The sequence below is a fragment of the Gymnodraco acuticeps genome, unplaced genomic scaffold (assembly GCF_902827175.1).
Source record: "Gymnodraco acuticeps unplaced genomic scaffold, fGymAcu1.1, whole genome shotgun sequence".
Taxonomy (NCBI): Eukaryota; Metazoa; Chordata; class Actinopteri; order Perciformes; family Bathydraconidae; genus Gymnodraco; species Gymnodraco acuticeps.
Window position 1 is genome coordinate 714,747 of NW_022990990.1, and position 25,993 is coordinate 740,739.

A 25,993-nucleotide genomic window follows, 5' to 3' on the forward strand; every position below is an offset into this window, starting at 1 on the left:
GCCATGTGATATGCTGCTGTTCATTTGATGCATGACACAGACTTTTGAAGGCGCTACCAGTAGTTTATTTATATGTGTTACTTTGTTTATTGGGCTTTCCATCAGACAATATTACACCCTAAAACTATTGTGACCGTTTGGCAACATTTGGAAACGGTACATTGTGAGATAGCTGATTACATCAAACTAATCCACTCAAATACACATTGGAAACACAACAGGCTGCAACAACTGAAGCTGAAGATGAAAGGGAAGGGGCATTTGTCGAGATTTAGTGTAGTAGTGGAGCTACCAGACAAGGAAGAACAGCGTGTGTGTGTGTGTAGAATATTTGTACACACTGGTATCACGACTGTTACTTACTGCAATACAATAATTGAATTGAATTGTTTTCTTGCCTAAATACCAGTGACGATAGTTCCAGTTATAGATGATGGTTCCTCGTGTAAGAATGAATTGCTTGTCTTAGTCTCACAGTGTTGTTTGGTTGGATAACAGAAGACATTTGATCATGTCAAATTTGGCTTTTATATATTGCGATTCCTCACTGTTTTCAGATGTTCAATAGATCACACATTGGATTCGTTGAGAAAAATAATAATAAGATTATCTTTTATTAATCATAAACTTTGATTGCAGCCCTAGTCTGAATCCCTTTATATCCTAAAATTGGTTTGCCATTATTTAACACACTCATATACACACTAATAAAGCCAAGCCCTCCTTTTATTTACGTTGCCATGACTCCCCACAGGTATGGTGTGTTCAGTACCAATACCTGCTCAGAGCAGCCAAGGTAACTGCTGTGTGTTAACTCACCATCTGTAGCCTAACATGCATGCTCGCCGCAGCGTGTCCGCTTCCACCTGTGCGTGCGTGTGACGTGTGTAGATTGTGTGTGTGTTTATTTCCAGTTTGTCTTCTGTCGAGTCTCATTTCCAGACTTTTGCTCGGCGGCATTGAATGCAGATGCACATAGATACAGTTTGTAGCAATGCAAGAGATCGCATGAAGTGTGTGTGTGCTCATTTTTCAGAAGGAGGGGGCGTTAATGTGACAAGAGATCTCTCTCGTGTGTGTGTGTGTGTGTGTGTGTGTGTGTGTGTGTGTGTGTGTGTGTGTGTGTGTGTGTGTGTGTGTGTGTGTGTGTGTGTGTGTGTGTGTGTGTGTGTGTGTGTGTGTGTGTGTGTGTGTGTGGTGTGTGTGTGTGTGTGTGTGTGTGTGTGTGTGTGTGTGTGTGTGTGTGTGTGTGTGTGTGTGTGTGTGTGTGTGTGTGTGTGTGTGTGTGTGTGTGTGTGTGTGTGTGTGTGGACAGTAATGGAGTGAGTGGACCCATTATTTGCCACATTAGTCTCACAACCTTAAGTGTCTGTCAGATTGAAATGAACTGCAGCCGTTTGTGCAGACTGATGTTAACCCCTGGTCTCCCCATTCTCTGCTCGGCCTAATTCCTCTCCCTTTCTCCCCTCCTTCCTCATCTCTCCACTGCAGCAGACTTTGCAGTTTCCCTCCAGTGATTCAGGCAATGAGAGAAACGCCAGCTTTACCTCTCCTCCTCACCCCCCTATCTCACAAGAGCAATCCCTCCTCCCCTCTTTCCTCCAGCTCCTCCATCTTCCTGCTAATCCTCTCTCATTTAACCTCCCCTCTCTTCACCTTTTCCTTCCCCTTCATCTCCCTCCCTCTCCAGGCCATCTTCCCTCCCCTTGTCTTATCACAGTCACTCAGTCACTGGCTGCTGGCTCCCCCTTCTCTTTCTCTCTCCATTCGCCTCAACCCTATAGGATGGAGAGAGAATGTCATTTTATCTGAGAAAAGCTGACAGCATTGTGTGTGTGTGTGTGTGTCTTGAAATTGCTCTTTGGGATTAACCTTCTGCTAAATTTCCTTCAGAGAGCGTGTTAAAGGGACGCAATGCACTTCTCAGTCATAATAAACAGATTTATTTCTTTAAGTGGCCATTTTCATACCCCGGCGTGCGCTTTCCAGCTCAATTTGTGTTAAGTTTGTGTGAAAGGAGGGTTTTAATTACCCTTAACACTTAACAAACCTCGACTTTCATCAGTTTGTCTCCATCCTCACTTCCCCATTCACCCCTTTAATAAACAGGGATTGTATTATCTAATGAGTTGGTAATAAAAGTTGAATTCCGTTCTAAATAAAGTCTAACACCAACAAATCTTCAGTTCTCAGTAGGGCTGCTCAATTAATCATATTTTAATCGCGATTACGATTATGGCTTGCAGCGATTACGAAAACAACGTAATCGAAATAAAACGATTATTTTTTTATTATTATTATTACTTCTTTTTTTTAATATATATATTTTTTTTATTAGTTTCAGTTGAATTATACTTAAGGTTCAGGGTAAATCAACTGTTAAAAACATACTGTTCACATTTTTTTTTTCTCCAATAAATTGATGTTTTCAAAGTAAATGGATAATCGTTTTTAATAACCGTGATATCAATTATTGACCTAAATAATCGAGATTATGTTTTTGCCATAATCGAGCAGCCCTATGCTCAGCATTTATAGTGTCTCAACCGGAGTGGCTCAATGGTTAAAACTTCCCTTAGAATCCTCAGTTCTTGGTGGGAGTTTCCACAGAACCCTCTAATCCCTAGTCCCCGGAAATAATTAAACATCACTGCAGCATGAGGCCGTGGGATTGTACAGAATCTTAACTCTCCTCCAGCCCACCTTCTTCCTTAATTCCTTCCTGCTTCTTTCTTTCAGCTCACTTTGCTTTTTTCCATGATTCAAACTCTCTCTCCCACTTCTCTTTCAGATATTCTAATTCCTTCATCCCAGTTCTGTCTTTACACTCGTTTAAACCTGGCCTTAACATGCACCCTTGTAGCGAGCAAAATGACATCAAATCCAGCTGTAATGCACTAAGTATGTCCTGATTATGATATTATTATGATAGATATGTATTTTTTAAACAACAAAGTGAAATGAATAAATTGGACCTCCATCGAGCATGTTTTTGATCAGTCTGTGGTTGTATATGATCAGACAAATCCCATTTGTTAAGATCATTAAGTGCAGATAAGTCATTACAATATTTCAACAAAATAATAGATTTAAATAAAGATTTTTTTAAAAGACAGCAAACCACTTTGGTGCTTTTTTCTTCAATGCATTGTTAGTTATAAGCCAATATCAACATCATGCTAATATATCTGCTATAACATAATATTTCTTAGCTCTAATACCAGGCTATGTGCTTTTAATACACAATTTAAGTCAAAAAGCAAATACGTGTTCTAACAGGATTCATGTGAATTAGACAGAGGAAAGTCCTCAATCTCCTGTTTCATTGTGGGTGTATTTTAAAGTCAGGTGTGTGTGTGTCCTTCAGCTGAAGCAGACAGCAAGCTAAAGCTAACGCTAACCTCCTTCCTCTCCTTTGCCATCAGGTGGAGAGACCCGTTCTGCGGCCCCCGGGGCCCTCCACAGTCCGGAAGTGCGGGCTCGCCTGGAGAGCGGGCCCTGCGCCGCCGCTCACTCTCCGCTGGCCGAGCGCAATGGCTTCCTGCAGCTGCGTCTCCACGGATACCAGGCTAACTTCCTGATGTCCACGCTGCGTAACATGGCCAACTTCCTGGAGGACGACTCGGCCCCCCAGGTGTTGCCCATGGAGATCAGCGTCAGGGACACACACGTCAACCTGAAGGTGAGACTTAGCTTTGTTTATCATAGGATCTCCTTAATAGCCTTCCTTTGGTCCACACTTAAAAACACACATAAAAAATACAGTCAACACAAATGGAAAACTTGACTGGTACTCACAGATAAAACTAATATGAATATGTCAAAACTGATGACTGATTCAACATAGTTCCTATCTAAACTACAAATCCCCATGGTATCCTACAAATATGTTTTTTCAGCGCACTTTTAAACATTTATTTCTGGGGTTATTGAGTCATAACACTGCAATCAGTGTTTGTCTAAGGGGCTGAAACTGTTGCAGTCTGGTGACACGTTCAGATGACTCTAAATAGTTTTTCAATATGTACATTGTTGTACTTCCAGCTCCTTGGATTCACATTTTAGTTTTACCCTCAGGTCATTGTTACAGAAACACCTGCATGACTGCATATTTGTCCTATTTTTTTTTGTATCCATTTGTGTCGCAGAGCAATAGACCCCATAACTCACCGCCGTTCAAGTTAATATTTTGAACCGCGGCCTAATTGGAAGTTTGATTTCAACCGAATGCTTAATGACATAGAAAGGCCACTCTCTGGGGTTCCTTCACGACTGAGCAGATTAGCTGTGGAACTGATGTGGAAACCTGGATGTGGATCATTCTCTCTCTCTCAGCGCCTTCGCCCTCCTCTCACATATCCAAACTTTTCCCACCACCCTGAACATGTGCTGTCTCTGCTGCAGGACGACGGCCCCCGGGACAACACCTCTGACTCGGACCCCTCGCCCATCACGCTGCACGTGGACAGCCTCATCATACACAGGAGGGACGACGGCTCCTTCTCTATAGGAGGTGAGAAACACACACATCTGCCAGATATGTCGACCTCCTCTTCAGCGCTGATTCACCACCGTTATACAACATGTAAATGCTTTTAAATCTGCGCTCGGTGCATCCACACCTCCTAATTCCCTTCTGTTGTCTCTCCTCTCCTCACAGTGGAGACAGACCCCGGGAAAGAGGGGTTGTTGAGTGACGGCGCTTTGACTCCGGTTCCTGAGGTTGTACGTGTGTTCTGCGGAGTACCAAAGGCTACACAGACCCAAGCTCTGCCCAGCAGCCCTCTGCCGTCTAACAGAGATAAGGTGAGACGCTACGGTGACCAGGTGGCAACATGTGGCACAAAGAGTACGTTTGTACGGGACAATGCAGGACATGGTACTGCGAGGATAAGAGCTAGTTTAGATTTAAATATAAAGTCTATCTAATCAGAATCAGAATTATTTTACTTTATTATAGATTATAAATATTAACAAGACAACTCTTGGGTTAATTGTTTGCTCAGACTATGCAATTGAAGGAATCCATATAATTTGGTTTGAATGGATTTTTTTCCCAACAAACTATCGTCCGTAAACATTTGCGTATTTTTTTGAGTATGGAAAATTGAGCCGAGCTAATTTACTGCCACATTCTGCTGACCTGTGTGACTCTAGGTGCTGCACAGTGTGGTAGACGTTCTTTATTTCAGCCTCTCTTACCTCATGTTTGGTGATCCCAAGGAATGTATCCATGGATCGATATTTACTTTAAGAGACTGGCATTTCTTGTGAGTTTTGCAAGTAGCATAGCTTCAAATCATATTCCCCTCTGTGTGTGAATGGAAAAAAATCTTGCAAATCTCACAAAAACTCTCTAGGAATCACCCTCCACCGGATTCACGCTTAAATAAATAAACAAATGCATGTATTTGAGTTACATCGGACACAGCTAATGGTGATAGCCCTCTCTTGTTTTCTAACCAGCCATTGGATAAAAGCCAAGTTTTAGTCTTTAGTTTTCACACGCAGACAATCTTTAAGGGTAAGAATTCATCAAATCGCATACATGTACATATTTTCCCCTTCATCTTCATCCAAAAAAGGCTTTTGTTCCTTTTTGATGGGTTGATGGTGGAGGCTAATATTAAACGTTTTAGTGCCAAATGTCGTTTTTACCAAGCTATTCCAGTCCCCTGCTTGGCTTGCCTTTTGCTAACAGTGGGAGTGATATTTATCAATTCAAGCAGAGTTAATACAATTAATTTTCAAATGGGAGATTAATGCCCCGGCCACACGAGGACGAAAACGGCCGTTTGCGTTACTGTTTAGTGTCATATAGACCATTCGGCCATACAAGGACGACCGAATACGGCACTAAACGACTGAGGAAATGACAACGGGTCCCAAGGTGGATAGAACGGCATACGCAACGCTCTGGGGGGTCAAACAGCTCCGTGTGTGCGCCCTATACGAACATGTTCTGATAGTGATTGCGCAATAGCAATAGCCCCGCCTCTCCCCACCTCTGCTGCTCACCCCCGCGTCAAAGTAAACTGCACACTGAATTCAGATTATTTATCTTTCTCTCGATATGGACATAAACGCGAGTGAAGTCTAATCTGACAGGACGGAGACACCTCTCAAACTACCTAAACTAGTTATAAATATGTTTATTTTTACTGTCGGCCGGGTCACTCATTACTGGATCAGCTACTGCATGAGACAGACACTGACGCTATCCAAAGAGAGGGAGGAAAAAGAGAGGCTTCGTGTATTTTTATTATTATAATATATAGAGTCGTTATTCATTTGTTTTAAAGCTCAATAAATAACAAAGAAGACCTTTGACCGACACTTTTATAATTTTGTCCGGAAGGTTTAAACTTTAATTCACGTTGACTGGCGAAAAACTCTGCCCGGTTCCCTCGGCCCCCACCGCGGAGAATAAACAGAAGGGCAACCATGACAACCATGCTTCTTCGCTGCTTTTGTGGAGGAAGTTACAGCGCCACGTACAGGCTCCTGCATATGTACTGCAGCTTCTCCAGCGGTTGGAGCTAAACGGAGCGGTCTCGTGTGGGCAGACACTATCCGGATAACTATTGCGTGTGGACGGAAGCTTGTTTGCGTTAATCCTATGCGTTTGGCCGTTTTCGTCCTCGTGTGGCCGGGGTCTAAGAGTGATCCGTTACGTAATGCTGCTTTTAAGTCATCTGATCCACACAACAAAACAGGTAATTTCCTTTCAATAGGCGCATTTAGCGCATTCACACTGCGGTACTTTTCCCACAAAGGTTCATGTGAACTTAGTTCATGTGAACTCTTTAGTTCGCATGAACTAAGTACAGATCGCGTTCACACTGGAAAAAGTCCCTGGGGGTGGATTAGGCAAATGAAGCCGCTGACGTCACTTGTTCTTCTTCTGTTTTGGGTTTACTGGCAGGCCGCAAACCACACGGCGTATACTGCCGCCCAAAGTCCCCGGAGTTGGGGACTGGCTTCAGTAGAAGCTGCTGGGACTCCCAGCAGCTTCTGCTGAAGCCTTCCGAGTAAATCGCCAGAACGCCGACACCTCCTCATCTCCACCGCTCCCATGTTTTATTTTGTGTTGCCATAAGTTAGTCTCTCTGCGTTTATGCGCTGGGCTAATGCTAATAATGCTAATGCGAGGATAATAAAATGGCGGCTTCACAAAACTTTTTGGGAGTTTTACGGGGCGTGGTTTGCAATCCGCCCAGCCAATCAGAAATATAGCTCTTTTCTCACAAGAGAGCCGCACGTTTCGAGGGGGTAAAAAGGTTCACATTAACTAATTTTAGTACCGGCTCTTTTTGGTGTGAACGCGATAAAAGAGTTCACATGAACTAAGTTCACATGAACCTTTGTGGGAAAAGTACCGCAGTGTGTATTTGTGAGCTCTTTAAGCGTTTTCTGATGCGTCACTGGCAGAAAGGTTTGTTGTCACATCTAGGGGAATTATTCATCGCTAATACAACTCAACAAACAACACAGAGACTCGCAGATTGATGAGCAAACACCGGTCGCTCTAAGTGTTGAATGTTCTACCAATGCTGCTGTGTTTCAGGTTTTCTTAAGACAGCCAACATGTTTGGTATCATTTTATGAAGCGGACATGTGGCGGCAATTATTATTTATTTCCATTTGATTCAAGATCTTAGAGGACTTGAAGCTTTATGATTGGTTTTCAGAATTTCAGTTCAACCATCTTACTGAGCTTTCACCACGTCTCATTGCCTTCATCTGTGGATGGAGATTGCCATGACGGTAAAACAGACCAAACCCAATGATGAAGCTGGAATCTCATCCAAATGTCCAGAAGTGTGACTCCATTTTATGGTTTTCAGCGGAGTTTAGAGAGTTACTTTAAATATGTAAATCATTGTTGGTCCAAATGAAACAAAACGGATAGTAACACCTCCGCGTGTCTCCTCTTCCTTCTTTTTTCCAGATGCTGGTGGAGGAAAATGAATGTTTGAAAGTGGAGCTGTCCCGAGCCAAGATGGCGCTGGCGGAGGCTCAGATGGAGAAGGACTCGCTGCTGCACCGCATGAAGAACCTGAAAGTGAACAGCAGCTAGACCCGCCCCTCTCTCCTGTCACTCAGCCGCCCCTGACACCAATGGGCAGCATATAAAATGAACGGCAACGTCAACAAGCAGATAAAAAGACTAAAACGGCTCCCTTTACGTGCTTTTTTGTTGTTGAGCGAGCCACCATGTGAATTTAGACTTCAGAATAATTTCCTCATAAAGCAATGCAGAGTCTGTGTGAAGACTCAGAAATCTACGTTTTGATGTCCTCCACTTTGGACTGCGGAGGCTTGGAGAGAGAAAATTGAGGTGTGTGAGAAATAGGATAATCTATATCCGTGGCTGTGGCTACAGAAAACGTACACACACTATCTCTGTTGTGCATGTAAAACGGAAAAAATAATCACAGCTGACCTTAGACTTAATTCAATCCTGTACAAATGAAGGAACACTGAATGTGTATCTTCAGAGGAATGTCTAAAAAAGAAACTACTTATTTTGCAAGCACATCAATTATAATTGGGTGCTTTCATATTCAGAATGGACGAGACAAATCATGCTCTCTCTCACCCTCCGAGTGTGTACAGTGTACATTGTATTAGAATGTGAACACATAACTATTTTCTTCAGATCCTCCAATGGTTATGCAGTGTTTCTTTTTGAATGTGTGTGTGTGTGTGTCGGCCAGAAACAAGCATTTCATTACAAATAGAGGATACATTTATATCTGTCAGTTCCACAGCTTTTTCAGCAAAATGCCCCACAGTAATGTCTGTAACCCCCCCTCTCCTATTTTTCTATGTGTAAATAGCTACTTATCATGTGCAGCACTTTTAAAACGGAAGCACTGTAAATAAAACCACAACTGTGACAGAACAAAAGTGGAGGAATAGGAACTAATGTGTGCTCCCTGTAAAAAAAAAAAGACACATTGAAGCTGCCTGACTACATATGTGTGTCTTTATGTAGATTTCTTATGCCATGTGTCATTTTTCCATGGATGAAGCGTTGATCATATCTGCTGCTGCTTCATGCCTTTGTGACAACTTCAGGGGAAACTCCTGAACAGATGTTAAAAATTACAGCACAAAGGATTTAAAAAAAGGACAGTTTGAGTTTTACAAACGTTGCTTTAATGTGTAGTTTCAGTAATTCTTCCAAATCTCAATATGCAACGATCATAACCTGAACTTTAGCTTGGCCCGGTTCATTTCAATTTCTATCTTTCCAAAAAACTATTCTAGATCCTGTAAAGACAGACTCTGCACAAACATGATGTCAAGACTTGAAGTGTCAGAGGTAGAATTTTTAACACGATTGTATGTGAATAGATTTGTTTGATGGAGATGATTTTCATTTTTAAGCTTTCCCCCCGCTCCCCTTTCGTTGAGAAACCCTAACACCCTCTAAACCCCTGTGGAGGAAAGAAAAGACTCAAAGTAATACGTTGTATTTTGTCTGTCAAAGCTGCTGAAAGACTGCTGAAAATAAAAGGGTATCCAATTTCACTTTTGCATGTTTTATTTTTTCCCCCTTATCAAATATATCTGCTTCTGCAGAGTGCTTGGCTTCTCAACTCATTCCAATTGTTAGTGTTAACTATAACTACAAAAATGGGCCTAACTATTTTGATTATAATTTTCCAAACTTTTCAAGCTCGGCTCTCTGTGTGTGTGTGGCAATAGCGCATTTAGTGTGATAGAGAGAGAGAGAGAGAGGGACCGGTGCTAGCGGGGACCGTGATGTTAGCATCTGGTTAGCTGCACTAACGGACATAAGGAGCTGTTTCCACAACAAGCTGGAGGAGAGTCCTCGACTCCTCCCCTGCAGACTGAGGGGCTCAGGTGAGCTAAAGGACTCTCTGAGTGTTTAGAACGGTTTTGTCACAAATTATTCAAAAGATTATTTCCGCGGCACACCTTCATATGATCATTATAGTTATACAAACAATAAGAGAATAAATGAAACGGGTATGAAATACTATATGGCAGTAAAACAAGAATACAGTTTAAAAGGTGAGTGATTTGTAAAATATCCACAAAGAAAAAGAAAATCTGTTTACAGGTCTGTTTCATATGGGTGCTGACTGCTGAGAGAGGTATCCATAGATCTCTTCATGTCGCTATCAAAGTGCACCAGATTGATGCTTTCAACTTCAATATTTAAAAAAAATCTTCCCGGGAAAGCATCCCCCCGGACCCCCCTAGAGGAGGTGAGGACCCCCCTAGAGGAGGTGAGGTCCGCCCCCCACTCATAAAAAAATAGCACTTTACCCCTGTCTATATGCCGTGAGCTGACTATGGAGCCTTCATTGTAACAGTAATTCAGATGCAATTAGCCTATAAAAGGCCTCAAATTGGAAGCACTGTCTGGGCCGTCTTTTTCATTCAATTCTGCAATAGGTAGATCTCACCTTTCACCTAGGCCGAGGTCGGTGATCTTGTGCTTAAAAAGTTTGGTGACCACTGCTCTAATACATCTATGATTTTCTGACTTTCGGGTCTTGTTTGAAGCTTAAAGCAGGAGTTCATTTAATGCAGCATTTCTGAATTATTGGAAATAAAATCTGACGTTTTGTCTGATAACTGAAGAAAGAAACTCTTTGAATTTTAGTGCAGCCTCAAACGAGCCGCACAGAATCGCAGCAGGAGAGAGTTTGGACTTTGTGCACATAAATGGTCATGACATTTTACTGCTGAAGTAGTGCAGTGAGTCATAGAAGGGCAATAAGTGTGTGTGTGTGTGTGTGTGTGTGTAAAAGTTCTGCTCTGCTGCTATTCACACGAACGCCTGTTTACATACTGTAGCTTAATGTTTTTGTGATGACGGCTATGTCACAGTGCAGCACCGGTTATGTAAGCAAAGCATATACACATTCATTTCTATACTGTGTGTGTGTGGTTGGGGGCTTATGTGCAGCTGGATTGCAGTTCATATGATGAAAGAGAGAGTCATCAGGTTGTGTGTTGGCTCAGTGTTCTCTGTTTCAATCTTTGCTTTCTGTTTTATATCTCTGACGGAGTAATAAAAAGGTGGCTGAATTCCATCTAGGTGCTTCAGTTTGAAGCTAAGCTTGAGCAGGGCCTTGAACACATCCTAGCTTCTTAAATGTGAGAAATTCACCCATGTGTGGACATTTAATTCCATATTTTTTTGGATTTTGCAAAGTTGGTTTGGCTTATTGGAAACATTTATAAAACTGTATCACTTAAATAATGAATGCCACTGCAGGATCGAAAAGCTTTGCTCCATGACAGTGGGGGTAAAAGTATTTTTACCACAGTTTTAAAACTGCATTACAAGTAAAAGTCCTAAGTTGAAAATGTTACTAAAGTAAAAGTACAGAAGTATTATCAGCTAAATGTACTTAAGCATACAAAGTAAAAGTTGTGGTGACCACCTATTTACTACACTGGGACATAATTCATACATGGAACTACAGTTGGGGGTATTGTTCCCACACGGACATGTTATGTGTTTTCTATATATCTTGTGTGCCCTCCTGACTTCACTCTCTTCTTCCCGGACTGCAACCGGATAACATGACCTTAATTACTCTCTAATAAAGTACCCTTTTGCACCTTCCTTGCACCGCCTCTGACTCCCTATCTCTCAGCACTACAAAGTAGGGGAGACCAGGGACAGTTGCAACACTTTTTGGGTTTTTCCCCAATAAGTAAAAAACAATTTACAATAGGATAGCCATTTTGCTATATTATACATTATCAATATGTCAGCTACTTAAACAATGTATTTAAGATGTTTTTATGAAATAAGTACAGGTTGGAAAATGTATTTTTTTTAAAAACTCAACTGTTACAACTGTCCTTGTGTACAGGGACAGTTGTAACACATGCCAGGCACGGTTGTAACATGTTAATAACGGTTACCTTTTTCACACTACATGACAACAAATAGGGAAAGCTGTCAAATTCTAAGGCACACGATTTGAATGGGGTTTCACACATCCTCCAACAAACAATGAACAATGAACAGGATAACAGATAACACACACAGCATCATCCTCTGTGAAGGATACATTATTATATTATTCCGTTTTTTTAATCTTTACAAAATGCAAGCTTTTTAAAGGGGACATTTGTCAATATGGAGAAAATATTGGAAATTAATTTCCAACATTTCCGTGAAATACATTAGCCTACTTGAGTAAATGTACTCAGTTACAATCCACCACTGCTCCCTGATTTGCTCAACATAACAGTCATCATTCATCATTAATCATCAACAATGTTCTCGCTAAAATAACTTCCATTGAAACAATACATTTACAAAAGGAAGTGTAACAGCAACAATTTTTGCTAATCAGTTAGTTGTTGAATTTATTTCTCAAGCAAAAATACAATTGATTTACTGGTGACAGGTTTTACATCTGAATATGTTTTACACACTTCTAACATATCATACATACACTAAAGGAATAATTAATTAAAGGAAAAAAAACGAATCTTATCCAAAAATACACACGTTTTGAGTTCAGACTGAGGGCATAGCAGCTTAAGGTAGAACTCTTGAAGGCAGCACTTAGCTCTAAATTCCAATTAAGCAGCATGTTGAAGCCATCAGGCATGTCCCAGCATGCACTCGCGGCAGAGTGGGGCCGCAGTGGGGCTGTCAGTGGACAGATCCGAGCACGTTAAAAAAAATCCATCTTCTGCCTTTATTCATAGAAACCCTGCTCTGACCTGACAGGGAGGCTATTTTAGGAACACACCTGTTACTAAATCCTGCAGCAATGAACACACATCCAGCAGGAAGAGCAACTGCATGTCCGTGTTTGATACAATAAGTCTGAGAAATGTCCACAATAAGCACAGCTGGGAGACTAACAAAGGCATCGCCTCCTGTTGGTGTTGTGGCATCTCCATCATCCACGCCCAGACTGTACTGTAAATCAGCGGAAGTGGCTGGCGTGGATTTCAAAATAAAATATTAACTTTGCATAAGGAGCATCACTGATGCTTAGATAGAAAACATATATTTACTTTTGCACCATAATAGCCTTATTATTTTTCTCCAGAAATGTTTTTAATTAGAATTTGACTTCTAAACAGGCCAGGCAAGCAAAGTAATTCCAAGCACATCAAAATTCAGTTTTAAACTATGTTTGGATTTGATAGATGGGGGAATTTGTATCTCTAAAGTAGGCTACTGCTTTAACATTATAGGGGCTTTCAGTGAATGATCTAGGTATCCTCTCGTCAAATTGTTTTCTTGCCTTTGTTTGAATTGGCATACTCCCAAATGAATCTGTGTTTAATCAGGTCGTTTTTTGAACATTGGCCCCAAAGCAACACATTTTGCACATAATTTTTTACAAGAGAAAATCACCAAAAATGTGCAAAAGTAATGTGTAGTCGAACCAGTAGTAGACAATTATTGTCAAGTGATTGTCAAGTTAATTTGGTAGCAATAAACTGTTAACCCTGGCTGTTTTTAACCTAAAAACTAAATGAGGCGTAATAACCTATGGTAATAACCCACGTGTTAAACAACTAAGACTTATCTATAGCTAATGTTAACTTGCTAGCTTGGGATGCAACTTAAGAAGTCTTCAAGAGTATAATATTTTATGGTGTCAATATAATAATTGTATAGTAATACATTATAATTCATATCATCATATTAATATTATAATGTGTTATTATTAAGTTACGTATCCTTTTACTTTTTAGGAAAGCCGAATGAAGTTGTATTTATAGATTGTTAACATTAGCAATGGGCACTCATAAACAAACTGGTATATAATATACAATAAAGACAAAATATCAAAATATGAAATAAAAACAAGATATATACAGTAAAAGACGAATGAAATGTGTTGTTCATGCCAGAGGCCGGTTGGCCAAGTTTGTAACAAATTGCGAGTTTTATTTTGAAAGCTGCAACAGGAAGTGCACAATAAGTAATCAGGCTAACTTGACACCTGTGTCTCAGAGGCACCGCTGTTCCGGATTGACTGGTTCCCCGATCAACTGGTTGACAGATGTGGAGGCGTGGCCTCGACTGAAATACACATTTCGATCGCTTCTTCTGTCGTTTACATACATCTTTTGGTATATTTGGCTGGATAGGAACACTTTGATGCACATTCAGTACCAGTGTGTGAGGTTGTGCTTACGATGGCAATATCCGGACGCGAACAGCGAGGACTACAAAAAGAAAAACGAGTTGATCGGGGATGTCTGTTCAAAAACATTGCGAGCTCCAATAAATCATTTAAAATCAGCTATTGTTGCCAGACTTATTTCTGAATATCGTTCTTAATGTGATACAAGTCCATCTGAGACCCTGTGTACACCTTCAGACAGCCTCCAAGTGAAGCACATGTTCTTTACTCACCTTGGTGTAGAAACAGCCCTTTATATCCGTTAGCATAGCTAGCTAACCAGATGCTAACAACATTCCACGTTACCACTCGCGCACTCACAAAATTTGCTCGAGTGCCACACAGAGCCGAGCTTGAATGAAACACAGAGACCCATGTACTTGTACTGTACTGTATATCATATATTTTCGATGGCTTTACTGTATAATCAGTACAACAGATGAACAGATCGCCACTGGGCTTTCATCTAAACACACAGCCACGTAATGATAACAAAAAAAAGGTCGGGGGTCATTGGTCAAGCAACACACCAATCAGAGAGCAGCAGTGAGCACACCTCAGGCTGTGTTTTATATTTGTATTCTTTATTTCTGATGTATTTCACACAAAAAACCTTTAGTAGAAACGTTTTCACTTATAAGATTAAAAAAAGAAAAAAACGGCAAAGTGGCAAGTCTTGCCAACCCTGCGTTGGGGGGGCACAGTGACTCATTTGGGGGGGCATGGCCGCGATTGGCTCTCGGCAAACAATATAGGAATCCTCTATTCAAACCACATAATATTCAGTGTCCATCGACATGAAAATAACAAAAAAGTTCATGCTGGACTCAAACCCGAGTTCCAACAGCAAAAGTCCACTCCAGCCCTGGGCGTTATGAGTGCGCCACGGATCAACACGACGTATCGAACCACCACACTATAATATTTTTAGATTAACCTTAACACACTTATATGTAAAACTAACACTTATCACAACATAATGTGGGCTCGCAGGCTGATAAACTAGGATATCTGATCTCGGTGGGTCTTAATGAGGCTTGATACAGACCTCAGTCAGTAGGCTATACTATATTATAATATGTATATTATATGGCTTAAAGTGTACATTCGCTCACATTATAAATGATGGTCGGGTTGCATTTTTCTGTAACTTTTTAACAAGGTTAATCTAAAATATTATAGTGTGGTGGTTCGATACGTCGTGTTGATCTGTGGCGCACTCATGACGCGCAGGGCTGGAGTGACTTTTGCTGTTGGGACTCGGGTTTGAGTCCAGCATGAACTTTTTTGTTATTTTCATGTCGATGGACACTGAATATTATGTGGTTTGAATAGAGGATTCCTAATATTGTTTGCCGAGACCAACATTAATGACCCATCAGCATTTTAAAGTATAATATCCCTGCACATGCAGCAATGACATTTCTGCTGCTATCTTTGCAAAACGAGTTAACAGTCACATTTGATCTGGATGAGTGCTGCAGAATACTGTTTTTATAAGGGATGTAGATGTGTGTGTCTTTCATATTAAACATGATCGCTGGTAGATAGCCACAGAAGTCGTAACACAGTTTCATCTGGGTGGATCCCATTTTCCCATGGGCGAATCACAGTTTACCTGAGAGGAACAGTTTAACACAGCTGAAGACTTCTCCACGCTGCTTTCAAACTCTGAGTAAACAACGTACGCTTCACTGGGAGGCTGTCTGAAGGTGTACACATGTCTCAGATGGACTTGGTATCACATTAGGAACGATATTCAGTGATAAATCGGGCAACAATAGCTGGTTTTAAGGATTTATTCGAGCGGATCACAACTTAACACAGCTGAAGACTTCTCCACGCTGCTTTCAAACTGTGAGTAAAGAACATGTGCTTCACTTGGAGGCTGTCTGAAGGTGTACACATGTCTCAGATGGACTTGGTATCACATTAGGAACGATATTCAGTGATAAATCGGGCAACAATAGCTGGTTTTAAGGATTTATTCGAGCGGATCACAACTTAACACAGCTGAAGACTTCTCCACGCTGCTTTCAAGCTGTGAGTAAAGAACATGTGCTTCACTTGGAGGCTGTCTGAAGGTGTACACAGGTCTCAGATGGACTTGGTATCACATTAAGAACGATATTCAGAAATAAGTCTAGCAACAATAGCTGGTTTAATTGATTTATTGGAGCTCGCAATGTTTTGAACAGACATCCCCGATCAACTCGTTTTTCTTTTTGTAGTCCTCGCTGTTCGCGTTCGGATATTGCCATCGTAAGCACAACCTCACACACTGGTACTGAATGTGCATCAAAGTGTTCCTATCCAGCCAAATATACCAAAAGATGTATGTAAACGACAGAAGAAGCGATCGAAATGTGTATTTCAGTCGAGGCCACGCCTCCACATCTGTCAACCAGTTGATCGGGGAACCAGTCAATCCGGAACACCGGCCAGTGCGGTAGGTTCAGGGCAGAGAGGTGGAGAGTACAGCGGGACCAGAGAGCTTCTTGTGGAGGCGTACAGGGTTTCACCTCCCGCCGGGTGTCAGCTGGAGCTTCAGACCGGACAGGAGCCTCTGCTCGGAACGAGAAGGAGTTTTCTTTCTTTTGTAAACCAGGGTTACTCTTTACTTTTCACTTCGCGTTTGCTTTGGAGCTTGCGGTTCTCCCCGCTGCGCTTGTTACCCTGAGGTTACACACGGGAGCCGTGCACGAGAGGAGATTACGGAGCCGTGCTTGTGAATGGACTGAGGTTAAAAAGGCACCGGGGATAAGTGCATGTCAAACCTGCTCTGCGGCATCAATAACACCTATTTCACCGTGCAGCATGCAGCGAGAGGAGTCCTTTCAGATGCTTTCCCTCTCCAGACAGTGAGGGAATAAGGCTCGGAGAGGAGGAGGCATTTAGGATATATATGGGAGATTTGTTGGATTTCACCCCGTCGTTGTAAACTTGTGTCCGGGATGGGGAAGGAGCAGGAACTGCTGGAAGCCGCCCGGACCGGTAATGTCGCCGTGGTGGAGAAATTATTGAGTGGGAAGAGGGGGATTCTGGGGTCAGGCTCAGGCTCCATCCCTCTGCCCAACCTATTGAGGTAAGAAGCCGCTCTCATCTCCTTCTCATGACCGCTAAAGTGTTCAGGGAGCCCTGGGGTGCTGCAGGGGATTCCTGGGGGGTTCCCATGCTGCAAAATTAGGCATTAGCTTCATCATGGGTCAATGCATTTTAAATGAGCCTATCACTCATCCTCCCAGCTGCAGTATGGAGTGTACAATATACATTCAGTACAGTTTGTTCCATATTGGAACCCTAGATGTGGTGTTTAAGAGCTTTGTGGAACATGCTGCAGTAGGAAAAAAAGGAAATTAAGTCTGGTGATGCAAAGTCAAGAGAGTTGTGTGAGGCAAAGTGCACTTTAAGGCCCTTAGAATTGCTGCAGGCTAAATACACTTACTGTATCTGTGACAGAATGCATGACAGGTCTCAGGGTGCTGGTGTTGGTCTGCTTGTTGTGGGAGTCACTACCGGCTGAGCACAAAAGGAACAGACAGTACCTTCAGCCTCCTGAATCCGGCAGCTGTCAAAATGTGGATTTGTTGAACAGGACAAAAGCTTGGATGATGTTGCACTTGTAACCGCTGTAGAATGTCTTCATGCATTCTGTGGACCTTTTATATGCAAGGCTTTCTAACAGCAACCATAACCTTCCTCTTTTTGTATTTATCGGCACTGTCATGGTGGTAAAGGTCTTTTTTTTATAATAGCATTAGTAAATTGACACATTTCCTTGGTGTTTGTAAAACACTGTCTGTTCAAATGATGCTCAGAAGGCCTGGCATGCAGGGTGTGTAAGTAAGTTAGCTGCAAACAGCTCTTGCTTCTTTGTGCAAGAACAATAGACCAACATGGATTTCCCCAAAAGGTGATTTGTGGATTAAGAGCAGGGATGTGAGGAGAGTGAGGGAATGTTTGTTTGTAACAGGTGGCAACATGTTAGTTCACTTAGATTTCCCTCTATCACCTTGAACCCCTGACCCCTTGCTATGAAAATACCAAGTGAATGTTCCCAGTATTATTTTTAGTATCTTGTGATGTGACTGCCTGGTGCTGTTCACTATTCAAAATAAACATTAAGAATCTTCCCAGGAATATTTCCTTTTCTTTACCCAACCCACAAAGGCTTGGATCTGGCCGCGAGAACAACTGCTGAGGTTATTATTGTCCCCCCCGCCCCTGCAGCCTCTCCCTGTCTCTGCTGAGGCCCAGGCTGAACCAGGTGATTAGGAGATCAAAGGCGGGGGTGTCTGGGTGGAGCATCGCCTCGGGCCCCTGGGTAGAGCGTCTCATAACCGGGTGGAGGTCGCATGCCGCCATGGAGGATGCCAGCCGCTCTTTCTCTAAGCTAAGGGGTCATAAGCTGTGGTCTGGGGACTCCTGCGGGGCCCTTATGCACAAGAACTGTATTAGTTTAAAAATAAAGACACAATGTGAACCTCTGCCAAGGATATGTTTTTGGTTCATTTGTCAGCAGGGTTATGAGAACGACTAGCATGATTTTCATAACACTTGGTGAAAGTGTTAGGCATGGGTTAAGGAAGAACCCATCTCTGAGTGGAAAAGGCAGAAACACACATTCTTCTCCATTTAAGAAAACAGCCTTGGCTGCATCTGCACTCTGTGAAGTCTGTGTTGTTTAAACATTACTTGTATAAATCAAAGTCAGCTCAGTATGCAGGGACAGTGTTCTGCAAAGTTACAGCAAATCCAGAGCCAGACAAAAGTGCAGCAGCAGAGACAAATGACTGGAGAGCAGCTGATGATTCCTGCAGCTTCTGTTATCAAAGTATGGAGATGCAGCACCGCCTGCTGCAACAAGTGGTCAGGAGCATGTGGTTGATCGTCTCTGTGGGTCCCCAACCGCTCATGGAGAACGGCGGTTTACACTGTTTACTCTCGCATAGTTGTGTCCGTGTGGTTCTCTTCTTCTTTTCTGCACGCCAATTCCTCTCTGAGATAATAATTGCCACGGTGAAAAGGAATGATTGTAGCCAGTTGCACGCTGATGGCGTTTTTTGTACTATTACTAACTACTATTTTATGAAGGGGAAGTAGGCTTGCCATGTGAAAGCTGGCTCCCAAACCCATACTACATTTGTGAGTGAAATATCCCAGAGTACAGGATGTTTTGCCAACACATTATGCACAGACATTCATGTTTCCTCTTCATGAATTGTAATAACTTTGGTGATTCCCTGACTTTCACTGAACTGCCAACACAGCAAAACACACTCAAAACTTGATAAGAGTCTTCCACTGATAAATAGATGATGGTTGTTTGTCCTTCACGCCATGAATATTTGTTGCTAAAAGGGATTAAACACAAATATACGCTTTTATATTTGTTACTGTATCTGGTCTCCCACATCCCAACACTGTAAACATTGTCGCATTTTGTTTGCCTTGCATATTAGGATTTCATTGAATTTATTGAAGGACAGAGATTATTTACCGAACACTGAATTCATTTAAAGCTCTTTGAGGAGATTAAAGAATGACACAACCAAAATGCAGCTTTTAGTTCCAATACTGGAGTTTAACTTTAGAGCACAAAACAGACTCTGGAGGTCAGAGAGTTGCATTATGGGTAGCAATACCTCAGCAGGTTTGGCGTTGTGTTTTTGGCAGTGAGTTATGTCTTCTGTGTTACACACTTGGCTTTCATTGGGTCAAGAAGACACTGTAGAATAAGTGGGTGGGCCACACACACACACACACACACACACACACACACACACACACACACACACACACACACACACACACACCTGTTTGTGTGTGTCAGTGAGTGTCCAGTTGTGTGACGCCCCTGCTGATGGAGGGTCTTTTTGTTCTTTTGGAGATGAGTGAGTCAACAGAGAGGTCAAAGCGGAGGAGTGTGTGCAGGCTAATGTTATGGGAATGATCTCCGGGAATCAATGCATAGTTTCCCATCTTAAGGCCTCTGAGCCATTCGTAGCATTCCTAAGTCATGAGGTTTGCCTTTTCCCTGAAAAGTTGGACTAAACCACCAACTGGGACATGAACATGAACACACACACATACTACTACACACACACTCGCATAAGTACAGGGTGTAGAGAAGAGGATCCTCCGGCGGTGCAGTCCTGTGGTGTGGTGCACGCTACAGAATCAATACTGCATGATCTCATTGTGTTGAATGGGTCAGTCTCTGTGGATGACATGCACTAAACATGGTGACCGTGTGTTAGCAGGACTCTGTGCTTTGTCATTAGTACACACACTCTGCTCTGAGTGGGATGTATTCTACGGCTAACAAAAGGGAGAGTCTCCTTCCTAGTGTTTATATTCCAACAATCGTTCTCTGAGAAGAACTAGAGATTAATCTATAAGCAAACAAACTCTAACACATGTTAATTAGTGACATTTCATTGTGAAAAAGAGTAGAGAAAAAGTCTGCAAAATAGAATACAAATGTGTACATTTTCCCAACAGCTACTGGTATGTAATTATCTTCAATAACACCTGATGAGATTACAATTTATATTTGCAATTGCAACAGTAACTCTGGTACTCCATGGAGTTTCTGAGCTGTTTTTATTTGTGTTCTGTACATTTGCCAGAGATGCACGGATTCCTATTATTTATTTTTTTAAATAAGAGAAGATATTTCAGTTATTTTTCAAGTTTCATACTTAATTATGTTCATGGGATTTGTAGTATAGTTCATGTTGCATGCTAGCAGTTTTGGAGAGTTACAAGCTGCTCATACAAACCAATATTAACAGTGAGGATGAATGTATGATGACAGCATGTGTATTGTCTATCAGAGGAGATGAGGTTAGGTGTGTGTGCTGAGCATGACACACCCTGACTGTGATGGAGGGATTGAAAGCTGATACACTAAGAGAGGGTGACTCATTGTTGAAGCAGATGGAGGCGGATCACTGCTCACTTTCACACTCGCCAAATAATGTTCAGGGGAAAGCATCATGTTTGTGTGTGTGTGGGGGGGGTCTTTACCTCCCTCCTCCTTCACAAACTAACAACCTTTAAGTGGAGTACTGTAACTCCCAGAGGAGACACACACACTTCTGTTTTAATTGGCATCCTCACAGGTGGTCTCCCCGACATTATTCCTTGATGTGTTCCCCTGCTCGTGTTGGAGTCTATCTTTGAGCTGCGTGCGTGTGTGTCTAGAGGAGGGACTACAAAAAGAACAAACAGCAAAAAAGTGTGTGTGTGTGTTAGTTTGGAGAGCAGTCAGGGTGAGAGCTGAGGGGGAATCACTGAGCTACATGTGGTGCAGGACACCTACTGTGGGTCAAAGGTTAAGTGTGGAGAATGCACATATTAGGGATGGATTAGGAGGCGTACACACACAACCCAAGAGCATCTGTGTGTCACAAATTATAATACATATTGGATTCAGTTTGATGGATTGTGCCTTTTTCAAATGTGACACTTTAGGTCTAAGTCTCATTAGGGGTGCATCAAATGGATATAGGTATATTTTGATATAGAACTCAAACCATTTTTTTTTCGAGTATGGATTAGTCATTGGACAGAAGATTTATTAGCAATTGTCGCTTGTCAAGGCACATATGCCAAAAAACGATCTTGTTCTAGTCACTGAAAAGATGGCTTCTAGTTGTCACGTATGATAAACCATCTTTTATTTTCACCTGAACACTTGCATTCTCTTCTCTGAAAACACGAAAGCCAAACCACTGCTTTTATAGATGGACTTGTATGTGCAGCAGGAGTCATTCAGTACATATTTTTGCTTAACTTTGGGTTCAGCAGTGGCGTCGGTGCATTGAGTTTGTCTGGAGCCATATTGTGATTGAGAGGGGAGGAAGGTGTGAAAGTGTGTGTGTGTGTGTGTGTGTGTGTGATCAGACTCCGAGGCTTCTTACATCTCCATTAGGGTCCGGGCCAAACTCTGCTGCAGCATCCTGCCAAGAAACTAAGACCTCTGTACTCGCCAAGACACACACGGTCTCTCTCTCTCTCTCTCTCTCTATCTCTCTATCTCTCTATCTCTCTCTCTCTCTCTCTCTCTCTCTCTCTCTCTCTCTCCCTCTCCATCTGGTGTCCTGGATTTCAATATATCTCCCTGGCTCTCCCTCCATCGCTCACTTCACTCCACAATCGCTCTCCCCCCTCCACTCCTCTCCAGAGACGGACGATCCTGCCTCCCTACTGTCGCCCTTTATCGTTCTCTCATCCCGCTGCTCCCTACCTTCCTCCACCTTATCAGAAGAACTGCCCTCTCCTCTCTCTTTGTCTCTCACTCACATCTCACGCAGCACTACATCTGTTTTCACCGTGAGGGAGCATCTCTTACCCATCGGCGCCGGTTGTTTGAGGGTGGCAAATGGGGAATTTGGGGAATCCGCAGCTCTTCTGAGAACTGCTTCCTCTTACAACCTGAGATGTATTACTATTGGCCAGGTCACGGCCTCTGTCAGAAGAAGAAATACAATGGTGAAGTTCAAGGAAAGGGAGTGATGTAGTGGTGAATAAAATGTGACTAAGCTATGACCTCCAGGTAGTGATCATTTAATTTGAAAACTCACTTGTATAACAGGAGAGCCTCAACAACAGTGGTGTTTCAGATGATGTGCAACATGGATTATGATTTGTAAAGGATGTGGCAGTTTGGATTTGAGATATTTAGCTCTGGTTAGCAGAACTTTGAGCCAGAGTCCTCCTTGGAGTTTTGGTACATTTGAATGATGAGTCTGGCATGAATTTGGCAATAAGAGGCAGTTTGGAACAGTATTACTGTCTGAATAGCTGGTTTGGTGTATTTTCTCCTTTGCTTTTTTTTGCAATTTAAAGGCTGGACAAAGTGGAATTGAATAGTTGTTTTATTTATGACACAGATTCACTCATATATGAAGTTAAATATACTAATATATGTGCATTTACAGTACCTATGTAATCAAACAATTAAATTATGCTGGATATAAGTATTTCACAGGAATATACATGAATATGTTTGTCTAAAAGCTTTGAACTTTTCCAGTGAAAAAGGTATAAAAGTAAAAAGGATTATTATATCAGTAAATGAACTGCTATGAAGATACTTATTTTTCAGAAGAACACAGAAACTGTGTAGTGCCACATGGAAGATTTTTATTTTGTTCAAACAAAAGATTTCTTTAATTTTTCTTTTTAATAAATTCTGGATTAATTCTTGATTTCTTATTTTGACTGATATAACATCTCTTATTGATTCAAGCAGTGGTTTCAAAACACATTAGGATGTTGTAATCACCGCTGACCTGGCCCGTTACATAATGATATAACAAAACACGTCATTCATGCTGGTAATTTGTTAAACCCATTAGCCTCCTAGAAGTGTTTTCCAGGAATTTCTTGTTAATTTAATTCTATTATGACGTTCCTCTTTTGTTTGCTTCAACATAAGTAGATTTCGCACACTTCCTGTTCTGGCCATGTCGTGTTTGGTCCTGAACGAGAAAACATGTTGATACTGAGAGGAGGAGACGCAGGGAGAGGTGTGACGTCCAGAATGTCACACTAATCTACAAGTCTGTGACCCTACATAGCACTGTAATTGTTGTGGGGAGACACACACACTCACACACACATTCCTGCCCGGTCGGCTCTCTGATAGATGGCAGTAGTTAATGAAGCGCTGCTTTTGAAGTAGATAAGAAGTGGAGAGAAGAGGGCTATGCTAATGTCATTATGTGGTGAGGACAGGGCTGCGCTGGGAGCCACTGAGGGGAGTTATGCATGAGAGTGACTTTCATGGATGGACTCAAGCTTTTGAAGTCCAATCCTGATATCTTTTTAAATTAAGCTGACAATACTGTGTTTTGTGACCATGTTTAGTATCTTTAGGTTTGGACGCTTTTCATCCCACAAGCTCCAACTTTTGGGTGCCAAATTATTTTCCTGTCATTAAGGCCATAACATGCACTGCGTAATAGACTACTTCGGCCCAAACTACACTGACAAAACAACAAATGTGACTTTAAATAAATGTATTAGGTCAACATATTTCACATAACTGTATTAGGTTATTTGAAAGCTTTAATATTAAGTTTAAATATAAATATTAGGTTCAACTTAACTTAATATGTCTGCTTTCAACCAACGTAGTTGGGAAATCTGTGGACATAATACTTTTAATTAAAGTAAACGTTTCAGTCTATACCTGCTATAGCAGGTATAGACTGAAAAAACTGATAATAGGGTGGTACAAATCTTGTTGTATCTCAATCTTTCTAAATGTACCAACAGTAAATGTCACATTGAAATCAACTGTCAAGGTCTTACTGTTGTAGCTTTGGCCATATTTCCATTTTTATGGATTGTTGTTTTAAATGACTAATAGCTTAATGAATTAACTGTGCTTGCTTACAGTCTTAATGGGGCTGTTTGTCATTGTTTGGGCCTGGACCTTTAGCACCAATTAAGTCACAACGTTTACACACCCACTCCGCTATTAATTATTGGGACAATATTCAGAAATTCAAGTCATTCTAGGGTCATGTAAACAACATATTATTTTTTCGGTTTAATGAATGATGCCATGGTTTTGAATGTAGTATTAATCCTGCGGCCAGGTTCCAAATGATTGTTCACAGCCTTTAGGAAGAATCTGGGAAGTTTTAGCATCAAATGAATGCCTGTTGTTTTGAAATTAAATGTTTACTTTCACTGTAAACACTCAAGCCAGGTCATGGTCTTATCCTTCCCCTCAACCCGGGCAGTATCTCCTCTGAAGGAGCCAGTGGCGTGACAAATGTGTATAGAACACTTTAAAAGAGACATGACAGCGCATCATGAATACACATCAGCAGTATGCACAGACACACACATGAAATATACATGTGAGAATGACATGCAAAGTGAGACAGGGGGAGTGAGACTGTAAAAAGGGAGATTCCACTGCAGTTTAGCAGATTCATTGATGGAGAAGCTGCAGAAAGTCTTTGATCTTTAGTCCATGCAAATATGGAGTTTCCCAATTATGCAGCTGGTTTCTTTGTCACACCCACACATATTAAACATACATTAGTAGTGTGTGTGTTAGCCTGACATATTGCTTCTTACTGAGTGAGTGAGTACAGTAGCCCAGCCAGTGAGTACAGTAGCCCAGCCAGTGAATACAGTAGCCCAGCCAGTGAGTACAGTAGCCCAGCCAGTGAGTACAGTAGCCCAGCCAGTGAGTACAGTAGCCCAGCCAGTGAGTACAGTAGCCCATCCAGTGAGTGCAGTAGCCCAGCCAGTGAGCGCAGTAGCCCAGCCAGTGAGTGCATTAGCCCAGCCAGTGAATACAGTAGCCCAGCCAGTGAGTACAGTAGCCCAGCCAGTGAGTACAGTAGCCCAGCCAGCCAGTGAGTACAGTAGCCCAGCCAGTGAGTGCATTAGCCCAGCCAGCCAGTGAGTACAGTAGCCCAGCCAGCCAGTGAGTACAGTAGCCCAGCCAGTGAGTACAGTAGCCCAGCCAGCCAGTGAGTACAGTAGCCCAGCCAGTGAGTGCATTAGCCCAGCCAGCCAGTGAGTACAGTAGCCCAGCCAGCCAGTGAGTACAGTAGCCCAGCCAGTGAGTACAGTAGCCCAGCCAGCCAGTGAGTACAGTAGCCCAGCCAGTGAGTACAGTAGCCCAGCCAGCCAGTGAGTACAGTAGCCCAGCCAGTGAGTGCATTAGCCCAGCCAGTGAATACAGTAGCCCAGCCAGTGAATACAGTAGCCCAGCCAGTGAATACAGTAGCCCAGCCAGTGAATACAGTAGCCCAGCCAGCCAGTGAGTACAGTAGCCCAGCCAGTGTGAGTACAGT

At 42.1% G+C, this 25,993-nt stretch overlaps 2 protein-coding genes across 5 annotated transcripts in view; both read left to right on the top strand.

The window, feature by feature from the left end:
• The window catches only part of uhrf1bp1l (UHRF1 binding protein 1-like), a 35,008-nt gene extending 25,468 nt beyond the window's left edge, over positions 1-9,540 (top strand). For 2 of the 4 annotated variants that reach the window (XM_034235835.1, XM_034235837.1), the window contains 5 exons: positions 755-796; positions 3,426-3,682; positions 4,405-4,513; positions 4,661-4,806; positions 7,952-9,540. In XM_034235835.1, coding sequence (XP_034091726.1) covers positions 755-796; positions 3,426-3,682; positions 4,405-4,513; positions 4,661-4,806; positions 7,952-8,080 — 683 coding nt within the window. In that variant the 3' untranslated portion in view covers positions 8,081-9,540. The remainder of the gene's footprint in view (positions 1-754; positions 797-3,425; positions 3,683-4,404; positions 4,514-4,660; positions 4,807-7,951) is intronic. The other 2 variants (XM_034235836.1, XM_034235838.1) reach the window with 1 other exon arrangement.
• Positions 9,541-16,600: 7,060 nt separating this feature from the next.
• Positions 16,601-25,993, top strand: part of LOC117559148 (ankyrin repeat and sterile alpha motif domain-containing protein 1B-like) — a 150,599-nt gene continuing 141,206 nt past the window's right edge. Inside the window, exon 1 of the mRNA XM_034235823.1 lies at positions 16,601-17,244. Coding sequence (XP_034091714.1) covers positions 17,114-17,244 — 131 coding nt within the window. The 5' untranslated portion in view covers positions 16,601-17,113. The remainder of the gene's footprint in view (positions 17,245-25,993) is intronic.